Raw genomic sequence first — 16422 nt, forward strand, 5'->3', positions numbered from 1 at the left:
CAAAAAGACTTTGCGTAATCGTTAATCTTGTATTGTTGGCATGTGCATGGTAATGATTTGTGAAATTGCTTGCCCTTTCTGAGTAAACAGGTATTTAAAAAAAAAAATTAAATTAAAATTCTGTGCTAGTGGTTCCTGGGATCTAAAATTATTCCATGTTCCCTAAATGTAGCCACATACGGTGTTTCTTATCATTTTTGAGAGACCCTACATCTTCTTTTCCTTTGCTCTTGTTCGACTCGTGCATGTAATCACGTTTTTATGTTTTGTAGCTCTCATTCCCCTTATGTTAAAGTATCCTGGTTGCTGCTGTGTCAGGCTAGTGACTGGTAATGTTTATTAATAGTGTATCACGGGTGAAAAAATTGACGCTTCTGAGAAGCTTCATGATGAAATGTGGCTTTTTATTTCAAGATCTTGCCCGTGCTGTATGTTGAATGCACTCTCAGATGTTATGCAGTTCACTGAGCTGACAGTTATGGAACCTCGCCTGGGACCCCGTTTCAGCAGGACATATTTGAACAGAAACAGTTTGCAAAACTTTATACACTTACACTCCTGCCAATGCAAACTCTTAGCCACTTGAGTTTGTTACAAATACCCAGTGGCAGTGGTTGGAAGTAGCCCACAGTGTGTTTTATATTCTGAGCTGAATGTAAATGTCTTTGTGGTTATATAGAGTAGTAAATAATTGAGTTTGATTAGGGAGAGGGACCTCATTATCCCCCACCTGTGCCCAGCTGGTAGGGGAGGGTCGAAATGAAGCCATTAGCTGTCTCTCTTACTGGCATCTCAAAGAGCTCAAATACATCTGTGTCTTATTTTCTTTTCTGGCACAATCAGTCGAGCAAGCTAAGCAGGCATGACCGAATCTGGCAACTTCCAAGGACTCTGGCAAAGTTGCACAAGGAGAAGACGGAGGGCAGTCATTCTGGCTTCTAGCTGCCCATTAGCATAGCGAGTTATGTTTTTGGAAAATGTCTGTTGTGGAAAGGAGTGCTTTGTCCAATGTCAAACGCCGCGGTCTTGAACAATCCACTTTGATGTCGATTCTGATTTGTCAGGGTGAGTCAAACAAAGCGCTGCCTTCATGTAAACGCCAACTTTTAGCTGGTGAAGTAATACCTGAAAACCTGACTTCAAATGAGCCAGAGTCATTTAAAATAATTCTTTGCTTCCCTTTTAGGTTTTTTTTCTCTTGTTGGAAATGTTGTTATCACAAATAGATCTGCTGTAACTATAAAAGCATTTCTTTTAGGTGACTGTAACTCAGCTTCCAGTTAGATGAATCTTAGCATATGGGTCCTTTAGCTTGCATACACTTTTTTTGTTTTGACATGGTGTTGAAATTGCTTTGCCCATTCTATATTCATTTTTTCAAAGTCACATTAGTTTGATATCTGGTGCATTCCTTTTGGAAACTTGCAAATAATGTGAAATGTTCTAGGATGCATTTATAAATGCAGCTGAGAGGCTTGAACTGTAGTTCTGTTCAGTCTATAGGAGCATTTCCCAGTAAGGCCTGTTGTCAGTCTTCAAACGTGTGTGTGTGTGTGTAATCTGTAAAATGCATTTTATCATATATGTGCAATGCAAATGTATGAAAATTAAGTACTATAGCAACCAAGGCAATCAAACTCATAAGCACACAGCAGTAACATGGGACTCACAAAAGCAAGATAATTCAAATGCAGACCTAAAAGTGTGGGCTGACACAGTCACTCTGATTCATATCGTTGTGTAGTTTTATTTAAAAAAAAAATGACCCAGCTTAAGTAAAGGACATTGTGTCAACTGGGATTCTTAGCCTCAATTTTGATTTCGTGCACTTCCAGTGGGAAAACCTTATTAGTCATTACCAGTCATTTTCAACCATGCCAGCAGTTTTCTGCAGAAAGCCTTAAGTGCTCCGATTTCTGCCTTGGAATAAAACGAGCTGCTTCTAGGATAGAGAATCTGACCTGAGTTTGGAAAAGTTTGTGCCTTATGATCAGGATGGAAGACAGTCCTCCTTTCCTAAAAGTTAATTTATTCACTGCAACTGTCCCCAAGGATAAGAGACTGCACAAATCCCCTTGCCTTTCTCCCCAAAAAGCAGTCTGAGCTCTGAAGCTCGTGCCTTTCTCTTGTTTTCATTTTCCTCTCCTGAACCTTGCCACCCTGGCTTCAGCACTAAGGCTGTAAAGGAAGATGGAAAGCCAAGTTACCTCAGAATGATCACTATCATTAACATTCACGGGTGGTTCACTTATCATTCCTGACTGCACAGACATGGCAGCCGTTATGAAACGTCCACAGGTGTAGCACGATGATACATATTACATTGTGCCACAATGGATTTATGTATTCTGTAACAAAAGAAAAGTGTAATGAAAAAATACAGAAGGTAATCCTTTATTCCTCCACTGCACAATTTATCAGTAATGCCTGTGGGTGATAAGTGCCAGGGATTTCCTTTGCTTGATTTAACCTTGTCACCCAGGTATGTTTTCGTAAAATGACAGAAAAATGCGGGCTGAGAATGTCTTTTGGCTCCAAATTTTAAGAATTGCTTTTAATTGATAGAATAGTACCTTTTCTCTTTCCGTTGTTTTCCAGCAGCTAGTGATAGATCATTAGTTTAAAATGATGGTGTGACACAACAGTGAGTTAGGGTAAAATGTAAGTAGCTTATAATCTTAGTTAAACATACACTAGATAAGGTATAGCTTGACATGAGGATGGTGGGTCTCGAGTACCAGTGCAGGAAATGACTTAGAACCTGGCAAGTAACCCTTGAAATACATTTCCTACCTAACTGCACTGCACCCGTGGGAGGGGGGTTGGTGTGGCTTGGTTTAATTTGCAGTCCTGGTGTGCCTCTCCATGGGGACGAACATTGGTGCAACCTGCCCGGAGCAAGCAACGGCTCTGCTGCTTGCAGTGTGCCGGGGGGCTGCCATGCTGCTTTCCCACTAGCGCATGGGAAACATGGCATGATGCACGGGCCTTGCCCCGAGATGGCAGCACAGTCTCACTGGTTTGGTCCCAGAGCCACGCTCGGCATCCATGTGTAGGTTTACTGTGTGCCAAAGGGCCCTTATTGAGGGTCTGCTGGGTATTGTTGGAGAAAGGCAACATTGCACACTTTATTAAACTAAAACAAAGCAAGAAAGTACTAGCGACCTGAACTCTGATTGACATTTCAAATGCTTTTGGCCTTATTCCATAGCAAATATGCAAAAGTTTACAAATGTGGGGTGCACTTTACATTTCATTGCTCTTGCCAAAGTTTCACTTACTGAATAGCTCACTAAATATAGTAAAATATAGAGGTTTTTCTTATTCTGCTTTGATCAGTAAAATAAACTTTAAAGATTGTTCTGGGATGGGATCCAGCTTCTGAGGCAAAGAATGGCTGTGGCTGAGCCGTGATTTAGTAATAGGGTGTTCAGCAACATTAGTCTGACAGTTCTCAGGCCAGCCGCTCCAGAGGAAGGACTGACCCACTTGGGAAGGGTTGACAACAGCTTTTGCTTTTTAACACTTACAGTGTCAAGACGGCGAGGGCAGTTTTCCATTTTGGGGGTTCCAGGGATGCGTTGGTGCTAGCAAACCCAAATTAGGCCGTCTGCGTTCAGCTGCTGTTGTTTGCTTCTCTCCCAGCAGGCAGCCTGGCTCGTCTGACGCCGTGCGGAAGGCCTCACTTGGCTCACACGAAGAATGTTTTTGCGTCTGCCGTCTCTGTGATATTCCTTGTCTGTTTGGCCCTGGGGATGTTTTTTGGTTCTTCTTCTGACCTTTCTTCTCCTCCGTGTTGTCTTATGTTTTGGTTGGAGTTTTGCTTGACGCTTTTCTGCCACATAAAGTACCTGAAGGTAGCAGGCCCTGTCCTTAGGGGGAAAGAGTATTTGTCCGTTAGGGTGACGTGGCCATTGGCTTTGTTTGGAAAAGCTCTGCATATTCAGTCGATAACTCCTCAGCAATGTACTGCAGGTGATTTAGACCCGTAAATAAAACCATGATCCTGGTGTTACAGCTGTAAGATTTTGCAACATACGCTAATAAGTGGTATGAGCGTTACCTGCCCCAAACCGGCATAATCAAGACTAGGTAGAGGAAACCTTTAAGGAAGTTGCAGAATTTAACTAGTCTAGATGACTGGGCAGCATGCTACCAGACTCGTGCCAAGTAATATATACTGAAAGGAATAACTTGAATTGCTTGTACATACTATAGCCTGCTAAATTACTAGTAGCAATTTAGAAAAAAAGACCTGGTCATCCTTGAGGATGGTTTAAAGAAAGCCCTGCTCCATGTATGGAACAAAATGCTAGGCTATTATAATGATGAGCATTTTATAAAGCTGTTAGAGGAATCGGCACTGTTCTTTCCTCTTGCAGAGTGTGTTCAGGCCTGATCATTCTGTCTCAAAAAGGAGCAGTGGAAATAGAAGGGGAACAAAAAAATTAAGAAGCATATAAAGAGGATAAATGGGAAAGATTGGGAATGTTTAGAGAGTGATCTGACAGCTGTATAAAATAACAAAGGGTAGAGAAAAAGTAAATTGCTGATTCTATTTAAGGTGTTTCGTAATGTAAGAATAGGGGGAAGGGGCAATGAAAATGGAAGGCAGCTAGTTTAAAACTGACGTAAAGGAAATGATTTTACACAATACACAATTAACTTGCAGAGCTCGCTGGGCAGGGCATTACAGAGGCCAAGAACCCGGGAAGTTTTGAAACAAAAGTAGACCTTTTATGCAGACAATTTTTATTTTCATGCCAGCAATTTTTAACTGCATCCATTGTATAAGAGATGTCGTAGGGCATAAGCCAACTAATAACTTACCTTGATTCAGGAAAAAACTTCTTCCCTGTACAGGTTGTTCTGTAATGATCCAGTCGCCACTGTCAGAGCAGGGTCTGCCATGTCAGTTTATAAGTAATGGCTATATTTCCCCCTCTGTACAAGCAGGGTCATGTGGAAAAGGAGGCAGGGTCTTGGCTAATTCCTGTGTTTGCTGGAAGAGCAGTGTGTGTGGCTTCCAGACCCCAGAAACCGTCTCACTGCAGCCTGGAGCACGCGCAGACCCTCGTCTCCGACGTCAGTAGTGCTGGTGGCCATGGCTAAGGCATAACATGGGAGAGGGTGCTAGTTCTCAGCGACTGTTTTGGGCCATTTCCCAGCCTGGCATCAGGTGGCTGTGATGATCTGAATTAAACTTTGTCTTTCCAGAGTTGTGGTGTCATTCCACAGTATTAATTTGGTCCCAGTTATAATAATGTAAGTGTGTTGTTTGGATCACTGTTGACTGCCAGTTAGTTTAAAAAATATACCAGCTCTGACGTTTACGTACATTTGTTTCCTGATTAGAATACTGATAGCGAGGTAGAAAGCTCCTCCTCCTGCCGAAATTGCTTTGTGAAGCATAATTTCCTCTACACACTGCAAGTGTTTCCCTGTGGGTGCCCAGCAGCTCGAAAATTTCCTTGGTAACTGTCTGCAGTGACATCTACCGACACGAGCAGAGATTGGCTGCACGGGCCGAAGTCACTGACTTCTCCCCCAGATGCCTCTCATTGCATCCTCATCTCCTCTGCTTCACCAGCGATGCCACCTGCTGCCCCTCACTGCCCGTTTCTTCCCTAAGCACTTCCAGGATAGTTTCCGTATTTCCTCTATGCCTGCAATGTCTTTCTCAGGAGATGGCCAGCACAGCTACCCCTTCTTCATAAAAATCCCTCATCTGGATCCATGCTGTGCCGTTCATGAGAAACGAGTCAGCAAAGACGCACACACACAGACACACACACACGACAGATATATACACGTGTGTGTGTGTATATAAAATATATACCGCCCCCCCGTGTGTGTGTCCTGGGCACTAAGTTATGTGTAAACCCTTTCCCATTCTCCTCCAGCCCTCTGTACCATTTTGTTACACTTGACATTGCATCCTGCTCAGTATTGCAAGCTGCTTGTGGGTAGGGGTCTTGTCTCCTTGTTCGCTCTCCAAGTCACCTGTGCACATGTAAGAAGAATGAGTCATAAAGGAGCTGGTACGGATGCTTGCTTGGTTTCCTTCTTAATGACAAACAAACTGTTCCGAAATGCAGATGAGCTGTTGGGGGAACCTGCACACCCTGAGCCTTGGCCCTTTCCTCTGCTGGGGTCCCACCTTCTTGGCAGAGCTCGTGTAGCTTCTCTTGTGCTGATGTGTCTGCTCCTCGGTTCAGTTGTGCTTTGTCCAAGTAGTGCTTTGCTTGAAACGATTAAGTACAGTGAGGATTACAGTAAGATGCCCTGTAGCAACCGTTTTTTAATAACATGGTGTGTGTGTCTTGCAGAAATGCTGCTCATGGATTCTCACTTATTCAGGTGGACAGTATGAAGGTCACCATGAAGGATATCTTACAAAAGGCCTTAAAGCGGAGGAAGGGCTCGCAGAGGGGCTCAGGTGGGTTACAGCAATGCTCTCTGTAAAAAGGAGCTTTTCCATAAATACCGTTTTTAACTTAAACCTGTTTTAGCGACTGTCATAAAAAATGCTAATTTTTTCCAGTGGGTGTTGTGATTTTCAGTACAGTGCCAAAGCTGCTCTGCACGTACAGCAAAAGCAACCTTTTCTGTTTCAGGTGCTAGAGGAAAACTCAGACAGTGAGTGAGGAAGCTACATAATATCTGCTGCAAGCAGAGCCTTTTAGTGACTATCAGGAATGTTTGTTTTCATGACAAAACCACTCGCCACAAAGACTAGTCGGTTACAGTCTAAAGCGAGCTAGAATCACGATGAGACATTTGCTTGCAAGACTTTGTACATTTTTAATTTGTCAGAACAAAGTATTTAGTATGATTTAAAACAGCTATGAAAGCAAATTATACTTGGGTTGAAACATTAAAAAAAATTTGTTTTCTCCAATGTGGTCAAGTACTGGTGCCCTTACAAATAGCTTAGATATATGGACATCAAACAAAAAGAAAATATGCAGTGCTTTTTTTTAATTTCTCCAAAGATGGTTTTTCCTGGCTGTGTGTGTGTATGTATGTATATATAGGTATATGTATTAGTAGATATATTTTAAAAGTACAAGGCTTAGAAATCTTCCCAGCAACAAGAAATAATTATTGTGAGAAATTGCACTGAGTCTTGTCACGCCAGAAAGAACTTTAATATAAACCTATCTATAGACTAGGTAGAGATAAGCATCTTGTCTTTGTAAATGAATGAAACCTCCTTATATATCCTTAGTTTTAACTATGTGAAAAGAAAATAAACCCTGTTGTGTTTAGAAAAAGTAGTTCAGTGCCATTTTTTAAACGAGTATATAATCTGTCATGGATTTAATTAGCTATCTTCAGATGAAAGCTGAAGTTTTAATAAAAGTTAGAAGAGATAACACAGTGAAGGACACGGATGAGCTGTCTCAAGGCCATATTCCAAGGGAACGATAAGAGCTGTAAAAAATGGCAGAGGAGAGCAATTGAATGAAGCAATGAAAATCTGATTCTCGTAAAAAAAAAAAAAAAAAAAAAAAGGGAAAAAAAAGGGGAGAGAGAGATGCTGGTAGGGGCGGTTGTAGATGAGACCTGCTAGCGTCTGCAAGCAATTTGGCTGCTTGCCAGAAGTCATTGTTCACCCTCGGCTGTGGCAGCTCGGTCCAGATGTGCCAACTGCACGTTTCGGCTTTTGCCAGCTGACTGCGCCGTTTGATAACCAGCTCTCTGGATGCCCATCACTGGCCGCAGAGATAGAATTAAATGATGATGATCTTCCCACAAGTTGGGAGAGGAAACAATGCATATAAATCTTGATTTCATCTCAGCGTGAGAAGTCTTTATCCATCATCACTCATAATGAACAAGTCGTTAGCTGCGATGAATGGTGTTCTGTTTTTTTCAAACACCTCTTTTGTTCACTTTTTGGGTGACTTTTATATATTTCCTGGGGGTCAAATTTCTCTCCTCGTAGGGGTATGGCTAAAGGGTTCACTTAGCTGAATCTTTAAACTCCTTTCCTCCCTGGTGTAACAAAAGCTGCTCTTTTGTCTATTTGAAATCCGTTGTTGGTTTATTTCTGCTGCTTATGTTCATTGGTTGTACAAAAGGAATTAAATAGGTCAGGCTGATTTCTCTTCAGCAAAGCACCCTGTCTTGATATACCTGCACATAAATTGTTGTGAGTGCTTGTTGTAATATTGTGCTGCAACAGATATAGTAAACCTGTATTTAAACTTCTTTCTATTTAAACTAAATGTATTTTGTTTTTCTATATTAATTCTGTCCATGTAACCTTCCACCCTTTGAAAAGGGCTCATCATCCAGTGCATAATATATATCAGCTAACCTGACAATATTAGGTCTTATTCTGGAAGTGTTTGTACATGTTCTTAATTTTCAGCATGTAAAACGTTTCATTGAAGTCAGTTGAATGGCTCACATTCCTAAAGTTAGTTGCATGCATAAATATTTCCGGAATCAGGGCCTCAGAGCGTAGGCCCCACGAGTCAGATGCAGCTCTCAGTGAGTAAATGAAATGATTTATTTTTTATTTATTCTTAAGAAAAAGAAGTAAAAAACTCATCCTAGTGTTTGGTTGATTGTACCCTACAGTTTCTTCACCAAAGGATCTTCTAAAATATTTTAATACGTATACATATGCTAAATAATAAATTGTACTTATTTTTATTAAATACCATTATTTTGCTTCCACCCCTAGAAATGCTGTGACTCTTTGGCCAACACATTTCTCTTAATCTTGCCTATCATCTTTAAAACAGCCTTGTAATGCAGAATCACAGGTGTCTACTTAGGAGCCACTTGCTTGCAGTGCCCTCTGGATCAGAAACAAGCCATTGGTGGTCTCCTGTATCGTGGGTGGCAGAAAGGACAGAGAACAAGAAAGACGAAGGGACAGTAGGACTCAGACTGCCACCCCACTGGGAGTGGATAGACTAATGCTGAAATACAAAAAGATTTTGAACTCGCTGTTCCTCTCGCATGAGGTTTTTCAGCTTCAGAGTAAATGCACAGGATCATGGACAATGAGGGTTTGAAGCGACCTTAGGAGGTCCCACCTAGTCCAACCTCTGCTCAAAGCAGGGCCGTCCCCAGACCTGCATTTCATACATTCAGAGATGCTCAGAATAAATAGAATTTGAGTTCATAACGTATAGCACAGTAAGGGCCTGTATCTGTTTATTTTTCTTACACTGTAGATAATGATGCCATTTTGCAGTCAAAGGTGGTAGTAGAATTTAATTTTGAAAACAAAATTTCCTTGATTCAACAAGCATTGCTTTTCAATTTTACTTTTCTAGATTTTTAACATGTTTGGTTTTTTTTTAAATATTACCTTCAAAATAGATGGCAAGGGTTGGCTTACTGTACTTGAAATTATTTCAGAAAACTAAAATTCCATGTGAACTTTTCCATCTTCTATTTGCATACAGAGCAACCTGAATGGAACCATGGACTCAATCCATCTGCTTATTGCTAAGGTTCAGTTTATTCTTTAGCAGTTTATAATTTTTTTTGACCTTCCATCTTGTTATTCTCCTGCATGACATTTTAAATTGGCTCATTGGGGAAGACATAGAAAGTTAGGTTGGTTGCTCTGGGTGAGAAAAAGTGCTGCATGTTTGTCATGTGACCAGACAGGGAAATTCCATACGTGGGCTAAGTTTCCATAATTATTTCATTTTGATTTGTAATCGAGAGTCCTTTCATTTCCCATGTAGTAGGCATATTCTTGGACTTTACCTAGTTACGGATATTAGTCAGCAAAGTTTTAGAGGTCCAAGGTGTTAGTTCATCAGAATCTATCTACCTGGGTCCCCTATGTGAATCAGTGACCTTCTGAACATCTCTATTTTTTACTTTTGTTTAAAAATGCCATTACCAACCTTGTCACCACCAACCTTTACCGACCTCCTGAAGCATGAGGTTGGTAATGACAGAAGGAGTTTGTAGTGACAAATGGTGGCTCAGATTTCAGCTTTATGAGAGTTCTGTTTTAATATATACACTGATATTAACACAGAAGTATGCTAGATGAATTGCATCTATAGAAATGTTGTTATGAACCACACTTATTTCAGATTACATTTGTTAATAAAACTAAAGCTGAATAAGACTTTTTGTCCTGAAATTTACTTGAGATATGTTAATATATGAAAGTATAGATCAAGAAATAGATATGCAAGTAAGTAATGTACCGCTTTCCATGGAAAATACCATGAAAGAAATGGAAAGCATATTTTAATTATAGCAGTGGATCCTTCTTAAAATCTGTCATTCACCAAAATGTACCGTGACAAAAATATCTGAGTGAAAAGACAGACTATTGTCACTACATAGTGGTTTCTCTAAAGTCCTTTATAAACACCCTTAAAAAGGCTGTGGGTAGCTTTTTCAAATCATGGGATTGTTCCTGATCATAGTAAAACTGGCAAAAACACACACCTTGAACTCATGTTATGGGTCTACTTTTAAAAGAGCAGAAGAGAACCTACTATTAGCTTATTATGCTTTATTTTATGGCCCCTGCAAGAGTGTTAAACATTTGACTAGCCACAAAGCAAGAGTCAGGTCTCTCACTCTGAGTATGCAATCTCATAAGAGTGCACATTTTTGTCTTTCTAAATGAATGTAATGACAAGGTCATAATTAACCACAAAACTAAAGCCAGGTAATTCAAAATTAGGACTTAAATTGCGCCCCTTCTAATGACTCACCTCCCAAGCATGTCTGTTTCTCATTTCATCTTGGCAGGCTGTTCTGAGACTGGCTGGTGAAGACGTTTGTGTACTACAAAGCCCCAGTCGGATTTCCTTCCTAACTGCTGAAAAGAGTCATGGGAGCATACAGATAAAAGAGCAGAGAGTTTAGGAATTTGAAACAGCCGCCTGACCATTTGGATAGGAAGGGTTGTTCTGTTTGTACCTTCAGTTTGCACAGCTCATCCTCCAAATTCAATTGCACTCGGTTGCCATTGGGTTTTGGGAAGAAGCTTTGCCTAGCAGCACATTTCCCCACCACTGCTTCCTCTGGGGTTGCCCACACCTTTCTTTGGGGCAGCTGGCACAGGACATTGGGACAGAAGGACCTCAGTCTGACTAGGGTGGTAACTCCTCTGTTGCTGGAAATCTGAGGTATCCAGACTGGGTCCCTACTCTGCCTTACAGACTGGGCAATCTGGCTCACCTTACCAAGTTGAACGCGGGAAGTGTTGCAGGGAACATGTCTACAGCGCTGTGGAAAACTCCTGTTGTTCCCTCTGCCTCTGGCTGCTGCTTTCATTTCCTGATGCAATGCAGGCCATCAGGCTGATCATGTGGCTGCTTCTGGATCCATTTTTTCATGTTTAAATATATTTCCAGACCTATATATTATATGTTTGTGGCTTTGCTATGTTGGCTCAGGTGATTAGGCACATTGTTCTGTTCCTTCGCAGTCTTCCTTTCCAAGGTAAGTTCAGTAATTTGTGCCTTGAAGGTGAGCACTCAATTAGTAACCGTTCATTCTGGAATGGGTTAGACGAGGGGTAAAATAACCCTGAGTGTGTTGTAAGTGGGAACAGTCCCCAAGTTATTTCTCAAAGGACAGCTGTCTAGGGAAGTGCAAGTGGTGGTGTGGCAGCTCAGGTCCACAAAGGATAGCAGTAAGGGGTTCATGAGAAGACCAGATCATTTTTTGCCACGTGTCCAAAAATGAACTGGAAGACGCTCATGTGAAGGTGAGCAAGGTGGGGGGGAGGCCTGTAAGACACAGTGCCACATAGCTGAGGAGATAAATCTGTAGAAGAAACTGTTGAGGCAGATGTTTAATTAGCTGAAGTCAGGCTGGATAAATCAGGGTTAGAACTGCCTATGCGATATGTTAGTTTGCCTGGATTCATTATCCTTAAACCTAACTGTTCTCTTAGCTTAGCGAAGAAGAATCAAACACAGTCACATAACCTTGCTCTTGCTGTAATGGATTCCCTGATGTACACTCATAAAATAGAAAATGTAATTGATGTTTTCTTATGGTAATGAAAAATAACTGAGCAGAATGCTTTATCTTCAGTGTGTTTAACCTATCGCGTGCTCAGCAGCATGCGCTGCAACCGCGTACTTCACGTGAGGTGGTGTGCAGTGAACTTCCAATGGAGGTCGGCTAACCCAGAGTCGGTCCACTTTCAGGGGTATTAGCAAAGCCCCCCTACATCAGCGACCTGCACCCCCACCCCGTCTCCTCTCCCAAAGGGGAGGCAAATTGGATCAGATTCTCCAAATTCTTTCTATTCCTTTGCAGTCTTCCCAACAAGGGTCCCAATAGCAGGGAAAAGAGGAAAAGCTGAAGACTCCAGTAGGTTCAGGAGGGACTTCATTATCTATCTCTAATTTACCTGGACAGTGGTTAGATACTGTGACAATGGCATTATGGAAAATCCCAGTGTACGCAGGTATTTCCAAGATTGTTGTGTATGTATCTTCTAGATCCAGAGTTCCTGGAAAGCTGCTTCCAGAAAACATACACTTTCTAGCACTTAATGGATTAAGGCTCAGTTTATTATTAAAGCAGTTCACTGACTCTCGCTGCCTTTTGCCAGGATGGAATAGAATCACTTGTTTAAACCCACGACCATGATGGCTTCCGGTTCCTCCTGAGTATGGCTCTGTTATAGTGGTTGGCAAAGCCATCTCTGTCAGTTTGGATATGCATAATAAGGGAGTTGTGAGGCTTGAAAAGTGCTCAGCATTGGCATAATTGTGCTCGCTGAAGTGTAACCACTGACTTCAGATAGAAGCAGGAGGAGGCCAGCACTGGCAGCATTTGAAAATCCCACCCCAAGATCCTCCAAAGAAAAGGCTGGAAGAAATGCAGGTGATCAGCAAGTCATACAAATACACCCCTGTCTCCGAGCAACGACTGGTTAACAGAACTCAGCGTGGCACTCCGTAGCACTGCTGCTTATTTCTGTCGCCTGTACTTGAACCTTGCTCCAGGCATGCTGGCCCACTGATTTTTGGCTTGGAGTAGGTGTGTGTTGTAAAATCCTGCGTTGCAGAAGGGTGCGTGTTTGACTGCAGGCAGTTGTTCCAGAGTGCAGTGGAGAGGCACCTCTGCTCCAAGACCAGAGTGCTGCTGCTGTGACTTTGTCCTGTAGTGTTCCACCCCACATTTTCCATTAGACAAATAGAGCTTATCAATCTTTTCACATTTGGACTAAAGCCCATCTCCAGATTTTTTGTACAAGAACAGGGATGGCGCTCTCCCCTGACACCTTGATGCCATGGTGATGGCCCCCTAAGGAGTGTGCAGGTAGGGGGAGACGTTATGTTGGTTCTGCTAGTGTTTGCAGAATACACGTCCAGGTGGGCTCTCGCTGTGCAGCTCAAAGCACAACCTGCTATTTGATATCATTACTCAGTGACAGTGTGAGTAGGGCAGAGAGACTTCAGGTGCTGCCCTCCCCTGCCTTCTGCTTGACTTCAGACTAACACAGCTTTCCATCAAAGGCAGGGGTGGCCAACTCACAGCACACATGCCACAAGTGGCTTGGGCAACCTTTGCGTGTGGTGCACATCAGACCGGGGGGCGGGGACAGGCAATACAATGGCAGATAGGGCAGATGACAGAAAGTAGAGCAGCAGATTGGGCACAGAAAGAGGATCAGAGTGGCGCTCCAGGAAGGTGTGGAGCTAACTTTGTGGCATGCCTGCCAAAAAGATTGGCTCCTGCAGCCTAGCTGCTAGTACAAACTCCATAATGTGCTGCTATGTAGGTACTTTACCATCCAGGAAGTCGTGTGGAAGTCAGCGGAGCCCTTACTTACTAAATATGAGCAGATGGATATGCAAAATGAATGATCTCTTAGTCCTCACTGAAAAGCACCCTCCCCACAACCCTGCTTGAGAGGTGCCCAGTCTCCATAATTTGGAAATCTCACCCGCTGGGCTGCAGATTGTGACAAGGCAGCTGAACTGCTGTAGAGGCCGTTGGAGGATCTCTGAGGTCCTGTCTTACACTGCCACACTTCCTGGGTGGTGTGGGCAAGCTGTTTGTCTCATCTGCACAAACAGTTAAACCGTTGGAAGACTAGGTTGGGTGGGAGGAGGATTGCTGTCTGCACGAGTGCATTTTAAACAGGTTCATGAATAGTTTACTTCATCAAATAATTTAGCAGATGGTAGCAACTTTGTATACTTTTGTCCTGAGCTAAATTTGCATTGGTAAAATGAATAACACTGTTTCCATGCCCATTTCATTCAGCTTTCCAGTTCAAACTCAAAATCAGGTTTGTAGCCTTGCAAGGCCTGAGATGGTTGTTTTGGTACATCGTCCTTTTCTTACCACGTCATCCACCCATTGCATACTCCAAGTCTAGGGTATAAGGTCTGGAGCAGTTGGCTACCTTTTTTTCTGTTGCGTGGTGAAATAGGCTGTCTGGATGGGATCCTGATAGGGCTATCAGAGCTGCTGCTACCTAACTGATAAGGCAAAGACATTGTATAAACAAAGGTTTATTGTCAAATAAATTACTCACCTTAAGTTCTGACACCAACATAAGAAAAAGTAACCTTCTTTGAAGCAGTAAAATCACTTCTTAAGTTTGATCATTGTTATAATTGTTGCTAAAAAGCAAACACAACTGAACTATGTGAAATGGTGCATCACGAGCATCATTCTGTCTCTCCTGATCCTTGCTGTGCTCTGCTGGCCTGGCACTTATGAAGTGAGCAGCCGTGTCTGATTAACTTTGTCTGATTTTAAGTAGAAAGTCTTTGCAAGATGAGCATGCTACTGATTGTTATTTAATAGCTGCTTTAAACTGTAAACATCCCATAACCAGAAATACTCCATCCTTTTAAGACCAAAATGCTATACAAGTTTAATTATTATAAACAGTGTCTTCTGCCAACATTTCATAGACATGACCTGGATTTTCCATGGGTTAGAATAAGAGTGATTAACTGAGTATTCTGTTCAGTTTGGAAAAAGACTAATGCCTTTTTACATAAATGAAAACAGCTGCTCTAAAATAACTTTATGGTCCCTAACAGCTGTCAGCTATGGGGTTTTACATTCCTTAAAATGTGACCAAAAGTAGTCTACAAAGTAATCGCACTAATGTGGATAAGTGTATCATCTCACTACTACAGGAAGTTGTATAATAAGTGAAAATAAAACAGGAAACTGGCATAGAACATAAAAATAAAAACTCACCATATCATATTTTAGTTCCCATGATAGAAGTAAGGGACTTGCAGAGCAAAGGTCTCTTTAAATCATTGACTCCTTTCCCAAGCTAAGTCGGGGTTGTTCTGTATGGTGTATTCAAGTAGCGCATGTTTTATTTAAGATGGTTTACTATTCTGTATTTTAGTTTCCTTTCAAAAACAGGCATCCGTTCACCTTTTAAAACTTTGCAAACATTTGTGAAAAGGAGAAAATCCTGAGATAAGTGATGTTCATGCTTTGTTTAAAAGGAAAATAAAGTACAACATTCAGGTGGGTGAATTATATCCATAAATGTGAACAGATCCACTTGTTCATTTTCAGTGATTTCTCACCTAGCAATTTTAATACCAGTTTGAAGGTACCACATAATTTCTCAGGCCTGCCCGTGAGAGTGCGAGTGCAGTTCACAAGATAAACAAAGACCCGAACACCAAAGCACTGTTTGTATTCAGAGCTGCTCACTATTGTTCAGCATCCTCCAGGCTCCAGGGGGATTGCTGGGATGCTATTTATTTATTTAAAATGGAATATTTTAATTCAAGGCTGTTTTATGATTGTCCAATTTCTTGGAGTATTTCACCTGTTAACGTTTGTCGATACCTGCTCTTGATGCTTGCTGACATTGCCAGCACCCCTTGTCCCTTCTTTCCTCAGATACTAAAGAGAAGTGGCATGCTCAGAAGTGCTGCAAAGGGGCAGAACAATTCAGTGTCACTGAAATCTAAGGAGGAGAGAAAGCAGATCAAAGGGCAGAGAGGAGAGTGGCTGGAGAGAGAAGGAAGGTAGTTGGCAGCAAAGCAGGAGGAGAGGAGGAGTGTGTAACCTGCAACCTGTAGTAGAGCAGCAATCTGTACTGGAATTTCCACTTCACTTAAAGGCTACTAAATGGCTATGGAGGTAATGTTAACTTTTGCATTTAAAAGAGGGATTAAATTTCTCTTATCTACCTTGTGCTCTCCAAAATTGGATCTTAGTTTGAGCAGAGAAGTCATTTTCTGAGCATTTATAAGAAGTCCTAATTTCAGGAAATGTTAAACTCTGTGGGCACGTCTACACACGTGTTTTAATGCGGAGTAGACTACTGAATATTAAAGTGTCATGTAAAAAACCATGATATCTTGCTAGTGTGCAGTACAATAGTCTACTGTGCATTGTGTCACTAAAAAGATACAAATGAGCTGTGCATCAGCACAGCCTAACGCACATTTAATACCT

General features: G+C 41.8%; 1 protein-coding gene across 2 annotated transcripts in view; it reads left to right on the plus strand.

Annotated features, from left to right (window-relative positions):
• The window catches only part of MAPKAP1 (MAPK associated protein 1), a 135332-nt gene that overhangs the window by 74280 nt on the left and 44630 nt on the right, over positions 1-16422 (plus strand). For both annotated transcript variants that reach the window (XM_090022890.1, XM_090022891.1), the window contains exon 7: positions 6330-6439. In XM_090022890.1, coding sequence (XP_089879016.1) covers positions 6330-6439 — 110 coding nt within the window. The remainder of the gene's footprint in view (positions 1-6329; positions 6440-16422) is intronic.

This window comes from Crocodylus siamensis, chromosome 11 (assembly GCF_052110815.1).
Source record: "Crocodylus siamensis isolate JL-2025a chromosome 11, ASM5211081v1, whole genome shotgun sequence".
Lineage (NCBI taxonomy): Eukaryota > Metazoa > Chordata > Crocodylia > Crocodylidae > Crocodylus > Crocodylus siamensis.